The following is a 26,572-nucleotide window of genomic DNA, read 5'->3' as shown; positions in this document are numbered from 1 at the left end:
TAGGAACAAAGGAACGTGATGCTGAACAGTGATTTCATTTGATTGAACTCTTGCTCACACACTTCTGGAATTTGTTTACTTCTTTTTATTCTCCCACTTGTGGTAACCCTTCACATTGTCATTAGAATCATAGAGTTGGAAGAGACCTCATGGGCCATCCAGTCCAACCCCCTGCCAAGAAGCAGGAATACTGCATTCAAAGCACCCCTGACAGATGTCCATCCAGCCTCTTCTTAAAAGCTTCCAAAGAAGGAGCCTCCACCACACTCCGGGGCAGAGAGTTCCACTGCTGAATGGCTCTCACAGTCAGGAAGTTCTTCCTCATGTTCAGATGGAATCTCCTTTCTTGTAGTTTGAAGCCATTGTTCCATTGCATCCTAGTCTCCAGGGCAGCAGAAAACAAGCTTGCTCCCTCCTCTCACATATTTATACATGGCTATCATGTCTCCTCTCCACCTTCTCTTCTTCAGGCTAAACATGCCCAGCTCCTTACGCCGCTCCTCATAGGGCTTGTTCTCCAGATCCTTGATCATTTTAGTCGCCCTCCTCTGGACACATTCCAGCTTAGCGTCAACATCTCCCTTAAATTGTGGTGCCCAGAATTGGACACAATATGATTCCATGTGTGGTCTAACCAAGGCAGAATAGAGCATGGGTAGCATTACTTCCCTGGATCTAGACACTATACTCCTTTTGATGCAGGTCAAAATCCCATTGGCTTTTTTTGCCACCACATCACATTGTTGGATCATGTTTAATTTTTTATCCACGAGGACTCCAAGATCTTTTTCACACATACTGCTCTTGAGCTACGCATCCTCCATTCTGTATTTTTGCAGAGCCTGTCATGGGTTTGCCAGAGGACCACAAGTCAGAAAACTACCTGGAAGGACACAAAAACAGCAAATTCTGCCAATGACAGTTGGTCTCACTTGCACAGAAGATGACTGCACTAACTATTCTCCAATGCGGTCCATTTTCTTCATAAAGCATGGCACATGGAAGGCACCCTGACTCCGACAGCATTTCATTAAGACATTTTTCATTTAATCTACTGATATTGCTCCACTCCTTTCAATGCACTTTTTAAAAAACCAGCAAGTTATTAGAAGACAAGCTCTACAATTACATGTGGCTGAGTAGAGAATTAAAAGCAGCACTATTTCTCGAAATCAACATCATCGGTGATCCCTCGTGGCTATGATTCTTTAAATAAGCTGAGTGCCACAGCATTAAATCCAGACTATTAGCACCAGAATATTAACAATCATTTGTTTAAACCAAGTATGACCTGTCTCCAAGAGAACTAATATAGACAACTGTAAGTTAATGTGAACTATTATGATCACCACTTTATTACCAGCAAAGCGTTAACAATTGTAAGCCAGAGTGATAACTCAAGAGACAAGAGCACATTGCTCTGTATAACACCTGTGTATTTTTTATGTATCAGAACTGGAGGAGCGGGATTTCTACCTGACTCAGAAAGCTTCTGGCCATCAGAATACAACTCCAGTGAGCTAGCAGTGAAATCCATCTTGGTATGGAAAGCAACTGGATGGGAAATGACCTGAGGAACCCATGTACACTTCTTTCTACACACCTTAGGATTCCTTGAATATTGTATCACATTGAGTACTATAACAGAAAGCATGACAAAACAGTGTCTCCACATCCTATACTGATCTGGGGAGAGACAGAACTTGGAAATTGTAATTCTCAACTAAAAGTTTTTAGACGACACCTCTGCTGCTTCAGATATGCAACCATGATGGTGCATTTTACTATTATAGCCAGCCCAGCCAAAAGGTGCCAGAAATGGGCCACCACTGCAGGAATTCACACAGGTGTTAAGGGCCCAGCTTCACTGATACCCCCAAAGATCCTGCTCCCATGGTAACCACTCTGGTAAGTTCAATAAAGCCACCAAGATTTCCCTAGCTACAGATCCTTGTAACCCACTGAGCCTCCAATGGCTCAATGGGTTAAACCCTTATGCCGGTAGGACTGCTGACCAAAAGGTTGGTGGTTCAAATCCAGGGAGCGGGGTGATGTCAGATCCAGCTTCCCATGAGAGGATATGAAAGAAGTCTCCCACAGGATGGTAAAACATCTGGGTGTCCCCTGGGCAATGTCCTTGCAGATGGCCAATTCTCTCACACCAGAAGTGACTTGCAGTTTCTCAAGTCGCTCCTAACACACACATAAAAAATCATTGTGAATCGTTCAAAAGGAGCCCCCAGTGGCGCAGTGGTAAACCCCTGTGTCGACACAGGACTGAAGACTGTCAGGTCGCAGGTTCGAATCTGGGGAGAGGCGGATGAGCTCCCTCTATCAGCTCCAGCTCCTCATACAGCGACATGAGAGAAGCCTCCCACAAGGATGATAAAAACATCAAATCATCCGGGCATCCCCTGAGCAATGTCCTTGCAGACAGCCAATTCTCTCACACCAGAAGCGACTTGCAGTTTCTCAAGTCGCTCCTGCCACAACAAAAAAAAAATCAAAAGGAATTTCAAGTATGTGCAGCAGTATATAAGTTGTTGCTGTAAATCATGCTCTTTCTAAAATGGGGGGAGGGGCAACATTCAAAATTAACCTCCAGAGTTAATTAGTCAAAAGTCATTTAAGCAAACCTTCATTTAGACACATACGTTGATCAAGTTACATCTTATTAAGCAAAAGGCTTAACTGCAATCTTGCTTACCTCAGTTGCAGCTGCTGATTTCATGCCTCCTTTGAAGTCAAAACTGGTTAGCAGCATAACAAGTACTCCGTTTGGGCAAATGCAATCTTGAGTTCAGCTGATTAACAACAATGTATTTAAACAGCACAGCATCCCTCCCTTTTCTTACAAAAACAGGTGTGATCTAACCTACAGCAAAGACACGAAGTTGCGCTCCTCATCAAATGCATCTTAATTTTCCTTTGCCCTTCTGTACCTGCATCATGACAAGTACATTTTGCCATTTGTGCTTAAATCAGTGGTTCTCAACCTGTGGGTCCCCAGGTATTTGGGCCTACAACTCCCAGAAATCCCAGCCATTTACTAGCTGTTAGTATTTCTGAGAGTTGAAGGCCAAAACATCTGGGGACTCACAGGTTGAGAACCACTGACTTAGATAAAGCTCCTATTTGTCTCAATTTGTTGGCAAGTAATAACAGGAACCAACTCTTAGTGAGCAAACTCTTCAGGCAGCGCAGAGCACTGTGTCCTCCATCTCTGAAGCCAAGAAAGAACAGTGGATCAAGCTGATCACAGAGGTCGACATGGGCAGGAGCAGCCAGAAGGTGTGGAGGCTGCTAGGACGGTTGAGCAATGACCCCTCACAAACTAATACCCATGCTAACATAAAGGCAGATCAGATAGCACACCAACTCCGGAAGAATGGGAAACCCAACTTTGCCACCAAAGTAGGAAAGAAACCAATAGCCAGACAACCAGAGACTGAGAACATCAACCTTCATGAACCCTTTACATCTACTGAAATGGACATGGCTCTCAATAAATGTAAAAATGGCAAAGCAGCTGGCCTGGATGATCTACGGATGGAACAAATCAAGAACTTTGGCCCAAAACCAAGGTACTGGCTGCTGGAGCTGATGAACAACTGCACTGCATCCTGTCAGATCCCCAAAATCTGGAGGAAAGCAAGAGTCATCGCCATCTTGAAGCCAGGCAAAAGACCGTAATGATCCAAAATGCTATAGACCAATCTCCCTGTTGTGCTACCTCTACAAAGTTCTGGAGAGACTTATTTTGCATAGAATTATGGAAAAAATAGACCCATGTCTGATTCCACAGCAAGCTGGCTTCAGGAAAGGCAAAAGCTGCACATCGCAAGTGCTGAACCTGACTCAGCACATAGAAGATGACTTTGAAAGACAGCAAGGCAGCAGAACAGGAACCAAGTGCGTCACCCAATACTGCTGAACTGCAACTCTGAAATGCTCCTCACCACTGGCTATTCTCACAAAAACTTCTGGGAGCCACAATCCAACAACATCTGAAAGGCCATGATTCCTAGTTTCTTCCTAGATGTGCCATTCCTGCTCTTGAGAAGGCAAATTAAGTTTCCATCCTGCACTGACCCTCTTTGAGACATCAAATCTCAAAACAAAACACCTTGGCTGCTAAAAGAATTTTCACAGCTCACACGGCTCTTTCAAATTATTCCCCTTGCCTTAGGAAAGCTTTTGTATCTGTGTGACCTGTGTACAAATGCAGAAACAGTGAGTAGCTTGATGTATTGTTGAAGGCTTTCATGGCCAGAATCACTGGGTTGTTGTAGGTTTTTTTGGGCTATATGGTCATGTTCTAGAGGCATTCTCTCCTGACGTTTCGCCTGCATCCATGGCAAGCATCCTTGCTACCTCTGAGGATGCTTGCCATAGATGCAGGCGAAACGTCAGGAGAGAATGCCTCTAGAACCTGGCCACATAGCCCGAAAAAACCTACAACAAGTCAGTGAGTAGTTTTTCATTCAAACACAGCAAAGCGATGACTTAAAATATTGCATGCACACATGCGTATATATATTCTGAAAAGCTGTTATACCAGCTGTTGAGTGCCATCCATCCCCACCATTCCTGACAGGAAAACATTCAAAGAGCAGGCTGCAAGAGCAAGGTGAGATCCTCTCAGGTACGACAACATCAGCACCATGGATAAAAGACTAAGCAGTTCTGAGCAATATTCCATTCTAGACAGTTTCCATTCCATAAAGGGAAAAGAAAATCAAGCGTTTTCAGTTTGCCAGGAATTCTTTTAATGACAGAATTTTTAAAAAAGACCAAAAACAGCTTATTTCAACTGTCTCCTTTAAACAAATGGTCTATATTTTATAGTTACAAATACTGTATATAGACAATGCCTTCTTGTACTGCACAACCAATAGATACAAGAATGACTTCAAAATGTCCAAAGGTCTCTAAAATTCTTTGAAAACCTATCTGAACTTCCACTTGTTTTAAATTAGAACATTCTTAAAACAAATCTCCAATTTTTGAACTCAAAATGCAATGGCGTCTACAATTTATAGGAAGCCTTTTAAAAAAGGAATTTGTCCAAAAAGGGCCTCAGTTCAGAGACTGGCGTGTCCACAAAAAAGCAACTGAATGAACAAGAGCATCATCGAATGGACTATTGGAAAGAGACAAAGGGTTGCAATCCTACGCAGTTACACAGCATTAAGTTTCCACCAATGGGACTTAGCTGCATTCTAGCCAAAGACAGGGTTGCAACCCCCAAAAACATTACACATTAAACATAAAATAACTATACAATTTACCATAAGAAACTGTGTGAATCTGAAGATGACACCTGCAATTTATGTCAAAAGGTCCAAAGAGGGGAAGGGGACCTGAATTACAGAAAAGAAAAAGTCATTTATTTAATGAAAAACTTGGAAGTTAATAAAAATTAGCAAATATACAGAAAATTTACACATGAACAGCAGCAATACTATGTAGTAACTTACAGAGGAGAAGGAGGAGGGGAGAGAGAAGAAACGGCCCAATACCAGACCGCCCTTTTGCATGGCTTGTCAGTCAAAAGAAAGGAGCACAAATGAAACACAAAACAGTATCTGTTTCAAAAGTACAATTAATCTACAAACAAGTTTAGAATTATTTTACAGCGTTTTTCGTAAAATCAATTGTCAATACAAAAGGATGCCCGTTGGGGGTATATAATATAATATTATATATATATTTATATATATATATACACAAATATATATATATATTCAGTGGTTTCCTGCTGACTCACTTTAAATATATTAGTGTTATTACATGCAACTGTGGCCTCTACTTCAACTGCCTTCCCATTAATTTGCCTTCATATATGCTAGTCTCTCCCAACCAGATGGTTCACATCTGGCAGGCAAAGATGTTTACCTTGGTTTCCTTGAAACTGAATGCAACTGTGTTTTGACTTTTCTCTCTTAGACACTGGCCTGAAAAGATCAGATTGCAGCTTCAACACATTGAAATTGTCACATTAATCCCTAAATTGCCATTCTCTGCAAAAAGCTGTGCAATGCTGGTGTCAAAGACTAGACAGTCACTGTTCATAATGGCAGTTGCAATCCCCTCATGAATCGATCGAGGCGTTGCTTCCCAAGTCAATCGTCGCCTATGACCATTGAGCTCAAGGCGGTAAGCAAAATTTTCAGCTTGCTTCCGGGTTCCTATCAGCTGTACAATCGCAAAGAACTGCTGGTGACCATCATATTTCTCCTGTTTCTCCAGTACTAACATGAAGTGAAAGCCAAAGCACGACTGCATCATAACCCAGTCCACAGCCCCTGGAAGATTAATGTCTGTAGCAAGGAAAACTATATCTTCTCCTTGCAATGTTGTTATCGACTTATGCTGATGCATGAGATGGGGCATGACAGCATCCAGAGAGCCTTGCCATTTGCAAGAAGCACCAGGGCATGGACACGAATAAGGCCTAAATTCACACAGCTCTTCATGGTCTGCTTTCTCGGTGTGGGGTAAAGTTATCTCACAGCCAGAGGAGGCGTATTTGCAGGGAAACAGTACAGAGTTGGCAACTTTTTCCATAGCCAAGTTACGGATGGAACCGAGGGGGCCTCGGCAGGTTGGGCAGCATGTGAGCTTGGGGCGACAGTTGCTACAGACAAGGTGGCCACTTTGGCACTGCAGAATCGGTGGGAGCACATAGTCAAAACACACCGGACACTCAAAGAGACTGGCCAAATCATTGTTGGAAGCAGTGGTGCCAGTCAACGCAGGGACCCTCTGAGACGGCGTACACTTGGAGGTACCCGTGGGAAGTGCTGTAGCAGTCTGGCGACTCATTTCTGCAAGAGAAAGAAAAGATAATGCAATTCAATGGAGACAAATGCAAAATCCCCAGTTAGGCCACAAAAACCAAATACACAGATGATCCTTGACCCTGGGATGATTATTATTTCATCTTAAGTTGAACCCGAGCCAGCAGTGTGGGCCTCGGCCTCTTGTAAGCCGCACCGAGTCCTCGGGAGATGTTAGCGGGATACAAATAAAGGATTATTATTATTATTATTATTATTATTATTATTATACACAAAATCATAAAGTCTGAAGGGACTCCAAGGGTCATGCAGGAACAAACAAAGCACCCCCGACAGATGACCATCCAGCCTCTGCCTAAAAACGTCCAGAGAGGGAGACTCCACCAAACTCCGAGACAACATATTCCACTGGTGAACAGTTCATACCATTAGAAAGTTCTTCCTAATGTTTAGGTATAATCTCTTTTTCTGCCATTTGAATCTTTTGCTCTATATCCTAATCCTAAATATGCCTTCCCAGAATAATGATCCCATAGCACTATGTCCTCCAAAGCACTTTACATTTTTTTAAAGGTCTGCTTGTATGTTTTCCATAAATGCACCATCACTTTTTCGCCCATGTTCCAGCATTACTTTCAATTTTAATTTTACATTTGGCCTTCCCACAGTTTTAATCGTGTGGTCTTATTGTTAATGTTGCATTATTTATTGTCCATGTTTTATTTTAATTGCTTGTATTGTTGTTTTATTGCTTGTATTCTTGTATTTGGGCTCGGCCTCATGTAAGCCACACCGAGTCCCTTGGGAAGATGGTAGCGGGGTACAAATAAAGTGTTATTATTATTATTATTATTATTATTATTATTATCTCTGAAGCAGCAGAAAACAAGCTTGCAAATCTTATTTCAGCCTGCCAGCACAAAGGTTTAACACACTGTGCTATAAGATAATCTTTATGAGCACTATCAATGTGTTGATTCAACTAACTAGTTGTGGTTTCTTGTTATTTTGATACTGCTATTTGATTAACTACAGCATCATGTAGTGGAAAGGTAGAACACACATTCAACAAGTAATGTATTTTAAATGACATAGTACATGTATGTGTAAAGCTAATACTTAAGTAGTGACAATAACCATGTCTTGTAGGAGTTCCCTATGTTTACTGTTTTTAGGCTGCTGCCAATCTACATCTGCTGCCAATATCCTCCACTAAGTGAGCCAATGAAAATAAAATTGAAACTGATGGGAAACAAATCCTGACTCATGATTTGCGCTGAATCATAAAGATTGCACACATATATGTGTCTTTAGGTCCTACTGAAGTGAATGGGATTGAACTGTATTTCACTGTGCACGACAGAAGTCGAAGTTTAAACAGAATATTAAATATTATTATGGAGTAACCAGGAAAGCCACTAATAACCAACACAGAAATTGCTAAGATTCATTTTAATAAGTCTATGAGAAAAGTTTCTAAGAATGAAAAAACTCAAGAGCATTTCTTTGCATTCATCAAATCTATGCAAGTTGCTTCTCACACCAGAAGCAACTTGCAGTTTTTCATGAAAATAAATAAATAAATTTTATGATTGCCACTGCACCCTAGACCACACACACAAACATTAAACTGCAGCCATAATTCACCTGTTAGAATAAAAACCAAAAACGTACCACTTGCAAAATCAACTTGTTTAAAGTTGGCTTGTTTGACTGAATATTTTTACCCCACACAGAGAAACCCTTAGGCATTCAACAGGGTCCACTGCTAATGATCTCACAGAGAGAGGAATGTTGCTTTCCAACATCAAGGAATCAGCCTAATTAGCAAAATGCTTTAAAAATTATGCATCTACACGCACACACAGAGCTTCTTTAATTAATTTTGTGTTGCTAAAGAAATTGGCTGCTTGATCAATTTCAAAAAGGTGTATGCAGTATACTCTGGGCAGCAATTAGCTATTTTACGAAGTCATTTGCCTTACCAAAAATCACAATCACCCTTGTGACTTATCAAGTTAAACAATACTGTCATGAGAAAAATTATAACAAGTCATTTGTGACTTATCAAGGCAAGCAATATTGTCATGAGGAAGAACTACAACATCAGAGGTTGTTGGTGGTTCTAAACAAGAAAGTAAATACAGTGGGCCTTCAGTATATGATGGGGGTTGGTTCTAAGAACTCCATGGATGCAAAAATCTGTGGATACTCAAGATCCATTATATACACTGCTAACAAAGTCCCTTTTATAAAAATGGTGCACAACTTAAAAGACTGCCTGAGAGAGCCGACAAAAAGGCTATAGCAGGATATGGCTTTATAGTAGTGCAGCTTACTTTTCAGAATGTTTATACTCCCAAACCAGATTTAGCCATGGTTGGTTGCATCTGTGGATGCAGAATCCATGGACACAGAGGGCCGACTGCAACTTTTTAAAAAAAAACAGTAAGAGAAAAACATCAATCTAATGTACTTTTCACCCTTGAAACCATGTGGACTTGGTTGTTGAAATTAGTCAAAATATTTTCATAACATAGTTAATGTGCCATCTGGCTACACTATTTTGTAGTTGCAACACTATTAGGTACCTTAGAAAATACAGCTGGTGTAGACTCAAAGCTTATACTGCAGTCTTATTGTACACTTGCACTGCACAGTTTAAAGTGTTTAATGAATGGGATTAAGTCATTAATATTTTAATATCAAATGCCCAAAATTAAGTGGACTTATGATTCCTTTATGTATCCAAGAATGTAATCATAATCGCTGACTCAGAGTAAAATGTATTTGAGAAAGTGGGACTTAATGTCTGAGTGAATACAGAAAAAGGCCTTCTTATTCCACAGGTTGAATATCCACCGTTTCACTATTCATCTCCAGACAATATTGGAACTGTTTGTGAGCCTCTCTAGGTCCTCCAGTGCTATTTGATAGTATGCTTCTAACCCAAATACAGTTATCTCTCCATATTTGTGAAATCGACTTTTGCTGATCTGATTGTTTACAGATTTGATTAAAATGTTCTTTCTAGAAATCTTTGAGAATCTTCAAGGTAACTATGATCATCTTTTGCCAAAGGTTGATCATAGTTATGCTGGAGGATACCTCCAGAAGAACAAGAGATTCCTAGAGAGTCTGACCGCAGTGGATGTTTACAACAATGTCATGCTGCTAAAACTTGATATTTCTTGAAAAGTGTTCTCAGGTTCAAAAACAGACATTTTTTTACTTGTGTCTTTTCACTTTGTGGGGGCTTATGCCCAGCTAATAGAGAAGACTGCCTATGTAGTCAAAACAGGGTTTCCTGGTATCCATCGTTGTGTGTGTTTGTGTGTGTGTTTTGGAACGTATCCTCCATGAATATGGAGACCATATTATATTTTCAAACAGTACAAATTTAGAAGAACATGAGTGGATGGTGTCATCTTAGAAAAAGAATCTGATCTCTACTTAACAAAAGTAAGAATTCACTGCCTGCTACAATATGAATATGCATCTAAAATATTTTTATTTATTTAGTTAATTTTAATCCTACTTTTCTCCCGGTATGGGGTGTTCAGATTTGTTTTATTTGCATGCTAATGAACACACTACACTGTAATTCAATCAAGAAAGCCATGGGTCTCCTTTGTTTTCTAATGATCAGATATCCAACATGCAACATAAAAAATTCACCTTTCTCACTTTTGCTGGGTATACCTAAACCTAGATAGCTAACTGTTATGATATGAAAGTTCAATTTTTTTAAAAAAAAAAAACCAATAAGAAAACTAACACAACCATTCTTTAAATAAATACACAACAAGCCATTTCAAGAAGAATTGGGACTCAAATGGGGAATTTTGATAGCTAAAGTAAATAGAAAAGGATAATATAAAGAACTGAATCATACTTTCTTCACGATTGATCAATTAAAATAACACCAGAGGGTGGGGTGGGGGAGGGGGAGAAAAACTACTGAATACAAGTGAGACTTGATTGTGGAGCTGGTAAGGTTAAGATAATAGGATATATCAAATTGAGAGAAAATGCAAGTGGAATATCATTATCTATTTTTTCTGTTTAACCTTGTGGGATTGTTTTTGACATTTGTATCATTCTGCTTGTGTTTACAACAATAATAATCATTTCAGTAGTTGTGTTTACATTATTACTTTACTAGTAACAACTGATCAGCCCCATCACCATAATATCTATGTTTTGCCATAGATAATATAATATTAAATGAAACTGATTTTTAAAAATAAATGCCATTATGGAACTAGAAATAAATAAAGTTCACTTCCATTTTTAAATTACTGTGAAAATACCCTAAAAATTGTATATTTTCCTAGTGGGAAATCTGCATACCTCCTTTTCCATTAGGCGTTGATAAGTACTGTAATCATAAGATCTCTGCAAGATAAAGCAGTGAGCAACCGGACAAAAAACCAAGAGTAATTAAATTACAAGGCCACTGCAGTGTGCAGATGCTACTGAAATGGAAGAGTTAAACCTGAGAGCACCATGGGAACACAGATACTAAATGGGACAGTCATATGTTTATGGTAACCACAGTATTTTCTTTTCTTCTATCAACATGCACAGTTTATGTTTTGTTCTTGAGTAACTAACACTCTTCTTTTGTTGTGGAATCAACCTTGGACCCAACCTTTGACAAACCTGATTCCAAGCTTAGATTTTATCTTGTGGTTCACATATATATATGATTTTCACACACACACACACACACACATATATATGATTTTATCTTGTGGTTCACACACACACACACACACACACACATATATATATCAGCAACCTGAGTGAAGCTGCCTTTGCAGAACACATGCAAAATAGTGGGAGTGAGTGGTTATCTGCAAGCTGTTTCTAATGACCTGCTATATTAACTCCCAAAGAAGAAGCAATGTTAAAATGAGCAATTTACTACTTGGCAACAGCTGAAGTCAACCACCACAGTCATTTTCACTGGCAGAAATCTCAACACAAGTCTCTAGGAATGAAAAGGATCAACATCAGGAGGATATATGCAAAAAGGCCTGTGACTCTGGATGGAAAACTCATCCTCATACAACAAGGAGAACCAGGACAGCCTGTTGAGCCACTACTCTTAAGTATGCCTTATGTGCCTTCCCAAAACACAAGCTACAAAATGTGTGCTAAGTGTGGGATCCTTTCTCATCATCACAGAGCCTGTCAGGTCCTGCCCAATTCTGAAATACAGATAGAGCTTTCAGCAGCCTATAAATGCATCTGCTCTGATTAAAGCAAGACTTCTCTCAATAACGATTACACGAATCCAGTTTAGTCCATTATCATATGAGAGAAGTCCAGCTACTTTGTTCTTTACCACTACATGCTCCAAAATTCCAATGAGCAGAAATATGTTCAGGATGTTTGATGTCAGCATAAGGGAAAACAATACATGGCATCTCTTGTGTCTTGGCATTAAAAGATACTCAGATGAAAGCAAAGAAAGGCAAGTCTCTTATCTCTCCCCCCATTTTTATTTATCATGGTAACTAAAGACAAACATGTTAGGTCAGTTCAATACTTGGCAGCACTTCAGGAAGAAAACTATATTCAGATCCTGATAAGATTTCTTCGGTGTTACAGGTCACGCTAGATTCCAGGGTGGTGCCATTATTGTAGAGTGATAGAATGTAAAACAGGCCATGTGGACAATGTCAACACTGGTCTGTTTTCCCATGAAGTGTATCAGTGATTGTAGTTATTTCTGCCCCTTTTCAAACATGTATTGAATGTAAAGACAAGGAAAGGTATAAGCCACAAACCTAATTTTGCTAAATTCCTTAGATTTTACAAAAAAGGAAATTACCAGCTGGACTAAGAACTGCAGGATCAGCTCTCATACTGAAGAATTACCCAGAGGCATTTCTGATATCGAGCCAAACAATGAAGAGTGCATGCTTGTGATATCCCAGGCAACAGCGAACTTTTAACACTGAAATGCAGCACCTAACTATTCTGGTCAAACAATGGCTACCTTTTCTTTTGCTGGCTTTATTTCCTGGCAGGCATGTATCAAGGACTCCTTTCCACGCATATAAAAAACTGAAGGCGGATTTCCCCGTCATGAGGAGTAAAAGAGCTCATTGCGTTTCTCCATAGAAACTAAAACAATCCACAACAGAGGCCCCTCCTGGAAACTCCAAGGCAGGAATACAGCACCCAGAAGGGGGGCCACAGCCACAAGAGGCTCGCCACTCCTGGGACAAACCAGGGCAATGAAAGTCAGCTCCCCGCGTTGAAGTAAAGTTTTCCAAGTAATCCAAAGCAAGGTGGGAGTAGAAGAGGTGAAGCTGTAGATCTGGCAAAGCTCCAATTAGGTATATCCACTAGATCAGCAAGGCTCCCTGATAAGGATCCTGGAATTTCCAACACCACATCTTGTACGATTTCAAGTGCATCCAACCAGACGATAATGAAGCTCTAGCCCAAGAATGAAGAGTACAGCCAAAGACAAAACAAGTGAAGACGGCAGCACCAGGAGTAAAGCCACCGGCTGTGGACAGAGCCCTGATCTTGCTCTGCTTCAGCTCCTAACAAATGGGAGGGAAAGGAGGAGGAAGAGGCGGCGTCCCTCCTCAGCCCAGGGAGGGAAGGGAAGGAGGCGGGTGATGGGGCGGACCAGTCTCACATGACCGGCCGGACTCTGCTGGCAGCCAGCTAAGGCAAGCATTCCTCAGAGCCAGAGACTGCTGAGCACAGCAAAGGAGACGCTGGGAAAAGAAGGGTTGGGCTTTTTCTCTGCCACGCAAGGCCAGCCCCAGTCACAGCTCACCTCAAAGGCATCACTCTATTCTTGTGCTAAGGAGTCAGGGCAATGTCTGTACAATGTGGCTTTCGATGCTAACTTAGCAACAATTCTCCACGGTGTTTACTGGGGTCCTTTCCAACTTTACCTGGCCAGGTCAGTGACTCAATCTGGAGCTCTTTGCAAGCACAGCATCTGCACAGCCTCTGAATTTTGGACCTTCCCATAAAAGGCCGCTCTCTGAACTAAGGATCATTTTTTAAAAAAGAAACAAAAGTGAGATAACATTAGCAGTGCACTCTCCTCTGTGATCTCGCCAGAAAAGGATTCCCTTAGCAAACTGGGCTGGCAAAATTCAAGAAACTTTAGCGAACCCAAACTCTGTGGAGGACATAGTAATCCGGGGGTGGAAGTTGTTGTCGTCTCTGCAAAAAATGGGGGGAGGGATTACCATATACAAAATACTAGGCACAGCAGAGAGCAACAGTGATGACACATGGAGGAAGCAACTGCTAATTCTAGAAGTTCATGGATACACTTTTCACTGTTTAAAGCATTTAAGGAATGTATATGGATAATGTGTAAAAAAAACACGCGCACACATACACAGTTAAGGCAACAACGACAAAAAAGGAGCAAAATTATGGCTCTTTATTCTTATCTTTGTTTCACGGGCACTTCAAAATGCTTCTAAACAAAGTGATAGTCTCCTGTGCCTTCAAGTTACCTGTCGACATACAGAGACCCTAAAAACTTCATAGGGTTTTCTTAAACAAGGAATACTCAGAGATGGTTTTGTGAGTTCCTTTCACTGGAATATAGTTAGTCCTTGATTTGTTTCCAGTCTATCCCCACATACATCCCATGGATATGAAGATTCACGGATGCTTAAATCCCATTATATGCAATGGCATAGTAAAACTGTGTGTAAAATCAAAATTTGCAATATTTTCAAACCATGGACGGATGAATCTGTGGCTAATGCAAACTACATCGCTCACAGAACTTCATATCCATTGGTGGTCTCCCACTGAAATACTAACCTGGGATGAACATGCTTGGTTTCCAAGATCATACAGGATCTGGTACTTTTATTTATTTATTATTTGTTTGTTTACGACATTTATATGCCGCCCTTCTCACCCTGAAGGGGACTCAGAGCGGCTTACAAGGTATATATTACATACAATATATTATATTATTAGCATAGTACAATATCAGCATTAAACATTGCTATATTGCACCATATCACTATATCGTAATATTATTAGTAATATTACATGTAATATAAATATATAATTATAATATATTATTATATTGCATTACATTATAATATTATAAATATTTTATGTATATATATTATATTATATTATTATATTTTATATTATTAGAATAGCACTGGAGACAAGATGGAATGTCCCCTGGCCCCCTCTCTCTTCTTCTCTTTTATACATTTACTTCCTAAATATGACCCTGGTTCCACATGAGATGGAAAAGAGATATGCTAGGTACGTTGCCACAAACCAACTGTTGGGACAACTACAGGTCAGTGCTATGTTTTGAATCATGGAATCCTAATCTTTTAAAATGTAAATAAATAAATGTAAAATGTAAATAATCAGTAGATGGAAGAGGTAGTATCAATGCATACTACATTGCTGCTCTACATTACAGATGTGATGACAGTTATTATATTAATGTATTTCTAAAGGAAGTACAAAAAAACTGGAGAAAACAAAATTGCTTGCCAGAACTGTAGCAATTGGACTGTGTTTAGCTATGTTTAGCTCTAAGAAAACATAGATAACGACAATATATCACTAACATCCTGAAATTATATACTCTAGACTGTATTTGCTATTCATTTTTCTTCCAAAGCACTACTCTAATAACAAAAAAAGCATTGCACTTTATTTTATATATTTATTAAAATATTTACACCCCATCCTATGTCAAGTGATCGCAAGGAAATTTGTAACAGCAGTAGAACAGGTTAAACGGGCTAAAACAGCAACAGACTGTACATAAACTTAAATCACATCCAACAATATGTTTAAAAACCAAGTTGAAAAAGTTGTAAATAATAATATTTAGGTTGCATTAATGAGGTTCAAAGGCTTTCATGGGAGGAGCATTGGTGCCAGCTGGGCCTCCAGGAGATGAGCATTCCATAGCTGGGATGCAACAGCTGAGAAGCCTTTCTCCCATGTCCTGACATAGTCATCTCATGGTGGGACAGGGAAAACCCCTCCTCTTCTGAAGATCTTAATTCTCAGACAGGTAAACATAGGAAGAGGCATTCCTTCAAGTGTCAGAGTTATTTAGGGCTTGCGGTATCCCCATAAGCACCTTGTATTCAGACCTGAAATGTATTGGCAGCCAGTGCAATTATTTTAAAACTGGCATTAAATGTTGTGTATATGATATTTCTTCAGCAGTCAAGCTGCTGTACTTTGCACTAACTGCAGTTTCCAAACCTTCAATGGCAGCCCCATGCAGAACACAGTGCAGTAGCCTAGAAGGTTCCCAGTGCATGAATTACCTGTGGTTAGGTTATCCAGGAAAGGTCATAGGCACCAGTCAAAGCTGGCATGAAGCACTCTGGGTTACAAAGCCCACTTTAGCCTTCAGTGACACGGATGGAAACTAGGAGCATTCCCAAGCTGGATATCTGTTGCTTTATGGAGAGTCCAACCCCATCCAGAACAAACTGTTACTCAATTCCTGGATGGAATAACTTCCATTTCACAGAGCCTACGTCTACCAGGATTCAGCTTCAGTTTACTGGCCTTCATCCAGCCCATGACAGCATCCAGGCACTAGTCCAACACCTGCAAAGCCCCAGCTGACTCCAATGATACATAGAAGTTTGGTTATTTTTGAACAATCCAAACATAGATAACTTAATAGAAATGATTAATTGTTTCTAAAACTATTCCTCAATCAAATAATTCAAACTCCAGTTTTCAATCCACATTATTAGAAGTATCAGGACATGACAGAGGCTTTATCATCCCAGGACCATAGAAGACCAGACTCTCCCCACTTTTGTATCTCCTCCCTTACCCACCAACCCCCCCAAAAAAGTGTTTTAAAAAACTTCTTTCAGCAAAAGTTACAACCAGACATTTAATTCAATTTCTCAATACCTCTTTTAGCTCATATAGACTATTTTAGTGCCATATGGATTATTTCTCAAACCGCAATGACAACCACTTCCCATTTTGAAGAGAGAAAAAAGTCCAAATGGGCATAAAGCAGGCAATGGGGTGGGAACTGGGTGAAATGGTCAACCGCAAGATTTCATGAGGGACAACTGGCCAGTTCTAGTGAGAAAGGGTGCACAGGAAAAATGAGGGGGGGGGGGAGCAAACTGTTATTTCAAAGGTTGGCTATATGTAACCTGCAAGATGAGAATAGAAACTCACAATGAAGTAAATAACTAACTTAGTTACAAAGTCACTAATGTTATAATACCATTCAACATACTTGCAATGCTTTAATCTGATACGAACACCACCAAATTACAATAATTTTTCCTCAATTTCATATGTGGTACCCATAAACATTAAAATTCTATAAATAATAGTGCCAATATTAAATAAGTAGCTTTTATTTGGACCTCTGTCTCTGTGTAGTTTAAAAGATTTCCACTTGCAGTATACAATGGTCTGAGTACACATTAAAACTTTCAATCCTATTTTCCTCCTATCATAAGCACTTTCCTGTGTTGGGGGTCACCTCTGAAGTTTCCCAAACATTATTGGAGGGTTTGTTTCCAGAAGGAAATAATTCAGAATTTCACTGCAGACACACATCATTTAGCAGTCATCTGGACTAAGACCAAATCTAAGCAACTAAATATATATGAAAGCTTCCAACAATATTCTACATTGTTTGCAGAATAAATCTTCAAAGGATTCATCCATTTGAGACATATATAGCTCTCCTTAGACAGCAGAGAAGGCCTTCCAAAACTCAAGTACATCAGAACATTTAAGAGTTCACACAAGCATTAATTTGGGACTGAAAGACAACTGCCAAAAACAACAGTCTGACAGGGTAAGAAGAACGAAGCACAATGACCACCATAATCCCACTCTTGAGGAACAGGGTAAAATGGTTTATTCCTATGCAATTCATTTGCCACTGCAGTGCTGGTGCATCATCTTCCTCTCCATCTATATGGGCTGAGGAAATGGAAAGGTTTTCAAGCCTTGCTTATACAAAATAGGCCTGATGCAAGTAGTATGGGTTTGCAGCAGTAGTGCTTCCAGGATTTTGCCCACCGAAAGCAATGACAAACTCCAAAAGATTGCTGTCACTCTATAGCACAGCAGCATCCAAAGTTTTCAGGAGGTACGCCACAAACTATGTCCAGAAAAGGTGACCATGCTACTCTAATAGGGAGCCCAATACATAACCAGCGTTATACACCTTGTCTTGAATCTGTCAAGGCAGATATGCACACAATTGTGTAGAAACTAGAAGCAGGTTGAGTTAGCTATGGTAAGAAAATATGCTTTTTTCTGCCTTCAGCAAGAAGATGGCTCAAATCCAACAGCTCCTTGTGTTCTTTTCTGACTCTTAATATTATAAGCAAATAATCTTTGCATACATCTTATCTTGTATTGAATGGCTGGAATGCAATGGCAGAGTGCATGACTAAGTTCCATGTCCAATTCCAGGCACAGGGTTAAGGAAAAAATCTTGCCTAAAATCTTGGAAAATTGATGCTGGCAAGCGTTAACTGCTGTGAGCTAGTCTCAATGCAAGGCAACTTCCCATGTTCCTAATATAAAGTGCAAGTAGATAGTGTATCGATTTGCACTTTATATTTGAAGATTCACTTTCTGATGGGCAAAGCCAATATTTAACAGAATTCCTTAATTTTCAAAGGAAAGGCATTCAAGGATTTTTATTTAAAGCTGTAACTTTTACCAATTTACTGAAAATACTGAAGTGCCCCCATTTTAAAAAGGTCCCTCACCTCTTTACAAACTGTTGGCTCTTATAATCCTAAATTGATTTGCATTTATGATACCATTTTACATGCATTTTCAAGAAAACCTTTGTTCAAAGCATATTTTAATATAATGCACAGAACTTTCTTCAAACTCCATTCAGAAATCTGAAAATAATAAAGGAATGCACTCTTTGTTTTTTAAAAATAAAAACCACAAAAATGCACTTGTTGTTCATTCGTTCAACCCACGCCAGAGCTCCCTGTCAGCTGTCACCGCCCCCAGCTCCTTCAAGGTCAGTCCAGTCACTTCAAGGATGCCATCCATCCATCTTGCCCTTGGTCGGCTCCTCTTCCTTTTACCTTCCACTTTCCCCAGCATAATTGCCTTCTCTAAGCTTTGCTGTCTCCTCATGATACATTTTAAATATTTGAGCTGTATCATGTATGCTTCTTGGTAGCCCTTGCAATTTACCAATGAAACTATCTCTTTTTAGATATGGTGAACATAATCAGAAATGAACTTGTAAGGACGAATGCTTTTGGATTAAAACTTTATTGCTTATGTGCTTAAAAATTAGAAGCACTTTTTCAGACTCAAGTAAATAGATTCAAATTGGAAGTGGTTGTTAGTTTCAAAATGCAGCAATCCCCCAGTGCTGCCTTTATTGTCCCTCATTTAACATAATTTGCCTGCTCTATGAGGACAAGAGGAACACTCTCATTTTTTAAAAAAGTAGCCAAAAACCTGGATGGTCATGTAAGAGCCATTAGGTGTATATATAGGGTGAGGCAGCAAAACTTCCTTATTTAAAATGTGCGCCATTCAGTCGGTTGAAGACGTAGCGGAGCGATAGTGGTCTCAAGGCGGGAATATAAAGTTTTGTCCTGACACAGTTCAGTCACCATCATGCATTGGAACAGTGAGGAGTGTGCTTTTGCCGTTGAGGCCTACTTTTCGAGCAGATTTGGAGTGGCTGGCCCGCTTTCCAGATTTGGCCCCTTGTGATTTTTTTCTATGGGTTTTTTTGAAATCCTGTGTTTATGTGAACTGTCCAAGGACCCTACAAGATTTGAAGACCATCATGCAGGAAGAAATTGCCAACATAACATAATGCTGGCAAGAGTCATGACAAACGCCAGAAATCGGTTTACTCAGTGTATGGACAATGGGGGACGTCACCTACCTAATTTGACCTTCAAAATTACATAAAACAAAACTTTAGGTATGCGTCTACATTATAATATTTTTTTTAAAAAAATCTGATTAATACAATGGGTTTTATTAAGTTTTGAAAAAAGGAAGTTATGCTGCCTCACCCTGTATAAAAGCTCTTCTAGAACCCAACTGTGGTATTCTATGTTTATTTGTTCTATATTAACATCCTAAAAACACATGAAATTACCTGCAAATGCAGAGAGAGCATGAGTTGGAAGTTACCAACTGAAAGCATTTTAGAGTTAACAGAGGTTTGTCTCTGGGGATCTGAAGGAGGAGTGCTTCTGGTGTCTGTCTTCATTAGTCACCAGAAGCATATATTTGCAAAGAAATCAAACATTGCAGGTATATTAAGTATTTCTAGACCTAATATGGCAGTTTCCATATTATGTTTGCACACTACTCTGAATTACAAGACTGTACATCTGTACAGAGACTGAGTATTACTTTGCTCTTAATTAAAGACACATTTAACATAGGACAATTTGATGGTCACTCATTGGTCTGTTAGGGGTGTAGTGTCCAAATTTTGTGTCAATTCATCCAAGTGGTTTTTGAGTTAGGTTATTCCCACAAACTAACATTTCATTTTTATTTATATAGATTGTACTATATCATAAGTTGGAGTATATATAATCTATATTAACAATATTGTGTTTTATATATATATATATATATATATACACACATACACATACACACACACACACACACACACACACACACACCCACATCCACATAATATATATCAGTAGATTATAAGGTGTAGTGTCCAAATTTTGTGTCAATTCATTCAGTGGTTTTTGAGTTATGTTATTCCCATATACTAACATTTACTTTATTTATATAGAATGTACTATATCATGAGTTGGAATATATGTAATATATATTATTAATCCTGTGTTTTATACACACACACACACACATACACAATATATATCAGTATTATTACATTACAATGTGATTATTTCTTTATATTATACTGTTGTCTATATTTAGTTTATTTTGCTTTTTAAGTTCTTTCCGCTGTTTTGGGGGGGGGGGGGTCATTATGTGTGATGCTCACTCATTGGTCTGTTAGGGGTGTAGTGTCCAAATTTTGTGTCAATTCATCCAGTGGTTTTTGAGTTATGTTATTCCCACAAACTAACATTTCATTTTTATTTATATAGATTGCACTACATCATAAATTGGAGTATATATAATATATATTATCAATATTCTGTTATATATATAGATATAGATATATATATATACATACATACACACACACACACACACAATATATATCAGTAGATTATAGGGTGTAGTGTCCAAATTTTGTGTCAATTCATTCAGTGGTTTTTGAGTTATGTCATTCCCATATACTAACATTTATTTTATTTAGATAGAATGTACTATATCATAAGTTGGAATATATGTAATATATATTATTAATCCTGTGTTTTTTATATATATATATATATATATATATATATATTACACACACACACACACACACACATCTCCACATAATATATATCAGTATTATTACATTATAATGTGATTATTTCTATATATTATACTGTTGTCTATATTTAGTTTATTTTGGTTTTTAAGTTCTTTCCGCTGTTTTTTGGGGGGGCGGGGTCATTATGTGTGATGGTCACTCATTGGTCTGTTAGGGGCGTAGTGTCCAAATTTTGTGTCAATTCATCCAGTGGTTTTTGAGTTACGTTAATCCCACAAAATAACATTTCATTTTTATTTATAAAGATAGTACTATATCATAAGTTGGAGTATATATAATATATATTATCAATATTGTGTTATATATACTTACTTACTTTACTTACTTATATTACAATGTCATTATTTCTATATATTATACTGTTGTCTATATTTAGTTTATTTTGGTTTTTAAATTCTTTCTGCTGGTTTTTTTTTGGGGGGGGGGTATGTGTGATGGCCACTCATTATAGGGTGTATGTATATGTGTGTGTGTGTCTGTAGGGTGTAGTGTCCAAATTTTGTGTCAATTCATTCAGTGGTTTTTGAGTTATGTTATTCCTACAAACCAACATTTCATTTTTATTTATATAGATTGCACTATATCATGTTGGAGTATATATAATATATATTAACAATTTTGTTTTATATATATATATATATACACACACACACATCCACATACTATATATCAGTAGATTATAGGGTGTAGTGTCCAAATTTTGTGTCAATTCGTCCAGTGGTTTTTGAGTTAGGTTATTCCCACAAACTAACATTTCATTGTTATTTATATAGATTGTACTATATCATAATTTGGAGTATATATAATATATATTATTAATATTAAGTTATATATATATACACACACACACACATCAGTATTACTACATTACAATGTGATTATTTGTATCTGTTGTCTATATTTAGTTTATTTTGGTTTTTAAGTTTTTTCTGTTGTTTTTTTTGGGGGGGGGGTAATGTGTGACAGTCACTCAATATAGGGTGTATATAGGGTATATAGGGTGTGTGTGTGTGTGTGTGTGTGTGTGTATATGGTAGGGTGTAGTGTCCAAATTTTGTGTCTATTCATCCAGTGGTTTTTGAGTTATGTTATTCCCACAAACGAACATTTCATTTTTATTTATATAGAATGTACTATATCATAAGTTGAAGTATATATAATATATATTATCAATACTGTGTTTTTTATACACACATACACAATATATATCAGTAGATTATAGGGTGTAGTGTCCAAATTTTGTGTCAATTCATCCAGTGGTTTTTGAGTTATGTTATTCCCACAAACGAACATAAGTTGGAGTATACATAGTATCAATATTCTGTTGTGTGTGTATATATATATATATATATATATATCCACACACACACATCCATTTGAGTTCTGTTAATCCCACAAACGAACATTAAATTTTTATTTATACACACACACACATCCACATAATATATATATATCAGTATTACCACATTACAATGTGATTATTTCTATATTTTATACTGTTGTGTCAATTAATCCAGTGGTTTTTGAGTTATTCCCACAAACTAAAATTTCATTGTTATTTATATAGATTGTACTGTATCATAAGTTGGAGTATATACAATATATAGTATCAATATTGTGTTGTGTGTATATACACACACACACATTTGAGTTCTGTTAATCCCACAAACGAACATTTCATTGTTATTTATATAGATTGTACTGGAATATATGTAATATATATTATTAATAATGTGTTATATATATACACACACATCCACATAATATATATATATATATATATATATATATATATATATATATCAGTATTACTACATTACTATGTGATTATTTCTATTTTTTATACTGTTGTGTCAATTCATCCAGTGGTTTTTGAGTTAGGTTATTCCCACAAACTAACATTTCATTGTTATTTATAGGTTGTACTGTATCATAAGTATAGATTGTACTGTATCATAAGTTGGAGTATATACAATATATAGTATCAATATTGTGTTGTGTGTGTATACACACACACACACACTTGAGTTCTGTTAATCCCACAAACGAACATTTCATTGTTATTTATATAGATTGTACTATATCATAAGTTGGAGTATATATAATATATAATATCAATATTGTGTTATATATATACACTCACACATCCACATAATATATATCACGATTACTACATTACAATGTGATTATTTCTATATATTATACTGTTGTCTATATTTAGTTTATTTTGTTTTTTAAGTGATGGTCATTCATTGGTCTGTTAGGGGTGTAGTGTCCAAATTTTGTGTCAATTCGTCTAGTGGTTTTTGAGTTAGGTTATTCCCACAAACTAACATTTCATTTTTATTTATATAGATTGTACTATATCATAAGTTGGAGTATATATAATATATATTATCAATATTGTGTTTTATATATACACACACATCCACATAATATATATCAGTATTGCTGCATTACAATGTGATTATTTCTATATATTATACTGTTGTCTATAGTTTATTTTGGTTTTTAAGTTCTTTCTGCTGCTTTTTTGAGGGGGGGGGTTATGTGTGATGGTCACTCATTATAGGGTGTATATAGGGTGTCTGTATGTGTGTGTGTGTATAGTGTGGTGTGTGTGTGTATATATATATATAGTGGTGTGTGTGTGTGTGTATGTGTATATATATATATATATATATAGAGAGAGAGAGAGAGTGGTGTGTGTGTGTGTATATATATATATATATAGTGTGGTGTGTGGGTGCATATATATATGTGTGTGTGTGGTGTGTGTGTGGTGTGTGTGTGTGTATGTGTATGTATATATACACACACACACACACACACACACACACATAGGGTGTTGTGTCCAAATGGGAGAACTGTGTGCAAAGTTTGCTTCAATTCCATTGCTGGTGGAGATTAGAATGCTCTTTGATTGTAGGTGAACTATAAATCTCGATTACAACTCCCAAATGACGAAATCCATTTTTTGAGTGAAGGACATACATTGGGTTGTTAGATGTCTTGTGTCCAAATTGTCCAGTGGTTTTTGAGTTCTGTTAATCCCACAAACAAATATTACATTTTTATTTATATTATCAATATTGTGCTTTACACACACACACACATCCACATAATATATATCAGTATATTATAGGGTGTCGTGTCCAAATTTTGTGTCAATTCATCCAAGTGGTTTTTGAGTTATGATATTCCCACAAACCAACATTTCATTTTTATTTATATAGATTGTACTATATCATAAGTTGGAGTATATATAATATATATTAACAATATTGTGTTATACATATATATATACACACACACACATCCACATAATATATATCAGTATTACTACATTACAATGTGATTATTTCTATATATTATACTGTTGTCTACATTTAGTTTGTTTTGGTTTTTAAGTTCTTTCCACTGTTTTTTTTTGGGGGGGGGGTCATTATGTGTGATGGCCACTCATTGGTCTGTTAGGGGTGTAGTGTCCAAATTTTGTGTCAATTCATCCAAGTGGTTTTTGAGTTACGTTATTCCCACAAACTAACATTGCATTCTTATTTATATAGATTGTACTATATCATAAGTTGGAGTATATATTATATATATTATCAATATTGTGTTATACACACACACAATCCACATAATATATATATATCAATATTACTACATTACATATGATTGTCTATATTTAGTTTATTTTGGTTTTTAAGTCCTTTTCCGCTTTTTTTGGGGGGGGGTGGGTTATGTGTGATGGTCACTCATTATAGGGTGTTTATAAAGTGTCTGTACGTGTGAGTGTGTGTGTGTATATATATAGAAGTGGTGTGTGTGTATATATATATATATAGTGTGTGGTGTATGTGTGTATATATATAGTGTGGTGTGTGTATATATATATATATATATATATATAGTGTGGTGTGTGTGTGTGTGTATATATATATATATATATATAGATAGATAGTGTGGTGTGTGTATGTGTGTGTGTATATATATATATATATATAGTATGGTGTGTGTGTGTGTGTATATATATATATATATATATATATAGGGTGTAGTGTCCAAATTTTGCGTCAATTCGTCCAGTGGTTTTTGAGTTCTGTTATTCCCACAAACTAACATTTCATTTTTATTTATTTATATAGATAGATTGTAGTATATCATAACTTGTATATATAATATATATTATTAATACTGTGTTATATATATACACACACACACATGCACATAATATATATATATCAGTATTACTACATTACATTGTGTCAATTCATCCAAGTGGTTTTTGAGTTCTGTTATTCCCACAAACTAAAATTTCATTCTTATTTATATAGATAGTACTATATCATAAGTTGAGAGTATATATAATATAAATTATGAATATTATATACACACACACATCCACATAATATCTATCAGTATTCCTACATTACAATGTGATTATTCCTCTATATTATAGTGCTGTCTCTATGGAGGGAGGGGAGTTGGGAATTGCGGGAGTGACACAAAAGGCCTCCCGAGCCTGAAGCGAGGCCGGCTTCTGAGGCGCTGCTGCTAGGCCGCGAGGAAGGCTAGGCCGCGGCCTACTTCCCCGCCGAAGGAAGGGAGGGAGGGAGGAAGGAAGGAAAGCAGTGGTCTCACCTGGGCTGGGCGGCGAGCCACGGCCTGGCTCCCCCCACGCGGCGCCTGCCTCGCGAGGGCCCGTTGGCGGCTCTTCTGAGGGGAAGAAAGGAAGGAAGGAGCAGCACGACGGAGGGAGGGGCCGGGAGACAGAGAGGCGGGCAGGCAGGCAGAGCGGGGAAAGAGAGGCGCTGCTGGGCTCCTGAGAGAAAGGATGGAAGGAAGGCGGGAAGCCGCCAGCCGAGTGAATCGATCGCTCTTTTTCCCCTTCACAGAGACAGAGACACAGAGAGGGAGCTGCGCGCGCACCCTGACTGCGCCTCCTCTCCCGCCTCCTCCGGCAGCAGCCCGCTTTAGTCGATTGACGAACGGATCTCCGCGCATGCGCCCTCGGCCCAACAAAGCCTGGCCTAATCCAGGCGCTGTCCAGGCTTCCTGTGGGAGTGTTTGGCTGAGGGGCCCTTCCACACTCCTCTATCCATCTATCTATCTATCTATCTATCTATCTATCTATCTATCTATCTATCTATCTTCTATCTCTACCTGTCTATCTAGCTCTATCTATATCTATCTACCTACCTTCTGTCTATCTATCTCTATCTATATCTATCTATCTTCTATCTCTATCTGTCTATCTTCTATATCCATCTATCTATCTTCTATATCTATC

The 26,572-nt window shown here is 37.9% G+C and overlaps 1 protein-coding gene across 3 annotated transcripts; it reads right to left on the bottom strand.

The window, feature by feature from the left end:
• Positions 1 to 4,745: 4,745 nt before the first annotated feature.
• Positions 4,746 to 26,176, bottom strand: SIAH1 (siah E3 ubiquitin protein ligase 1). 3 transcript variants are annotated; one of them, XM_060788098.2, is made up of 2 exons: positions 25,924 to 26,176; positions 4,746 to 6,830 (listed from the first exon to the last, which is right to left on the bottom strand). In XM_060788098.2, exon 2 carries the CDS (start codon positions 6,826 to 6,828, stop codon positions 5,980 to 5,982), a length of 849 nt encoding a protein of 282 aa, XP_060644081.1. In that variant the 5' UTR covers positions 6,829 to 6,830; positions 25,924 to 26,176; the 3' UTR covers positions 4,746 to 5,979. The 3 variants fall into 3 exon arrangements, with proteins under 3 accessions (XP_060644081.1, XP_060644079.1, XP_060644080.1); XM_060788096.2 differs by lacking the exon at positions 25,924 to 26,176 and adding an exon at positions 12,814 to 13,397; XM_060788097.2 differs by lacking the exon at positions 25,924 to 26,176 and adding an exon at positions 12,646 to 12,781.
• Between the last annotated feature and the right edge of the window lie 396 nt (positions 26,177 to 26,572).

The sequence above is a fragment of the Anolis sagrei genome, chromosome 8 (genome assembly GCF_037176765.1).
Source record: "Anolis sagrei isolate rAnoSag1 chromosome 8, rAnoSag1.mat, whole genome shotgun sequence".
In the NCBI taxonomy this organism is placed as follows: Eukaryota; Metazoa; Chordata; class Lepidosauria; order Squamata; family Dactyloidae; genus Anolis; species Anolis sagrei.
Note: the sequence above shows the minus strand (reverse complement) of the source record. Positions and strands in the feature narration are given on the sequence as shown.

Bases quoted from the DNA above. Each gene is read 5' to 3' on its own strand.
- SIAH1 (XM_060788096.2), bottom strand. From the start codon at position 12,904: ATGACGGGGAAATCCGCCTTCAGTTTTTTATATGCGTGGAAAGGAGTC. The intron at 6,831-12,813 runs GTAGCCATTGTT...TTTCTCTTGCAG, and splicing joins TAAAGCCAGCAAAAGAAAAG to AAATGAGTCGCCAGACTGCT.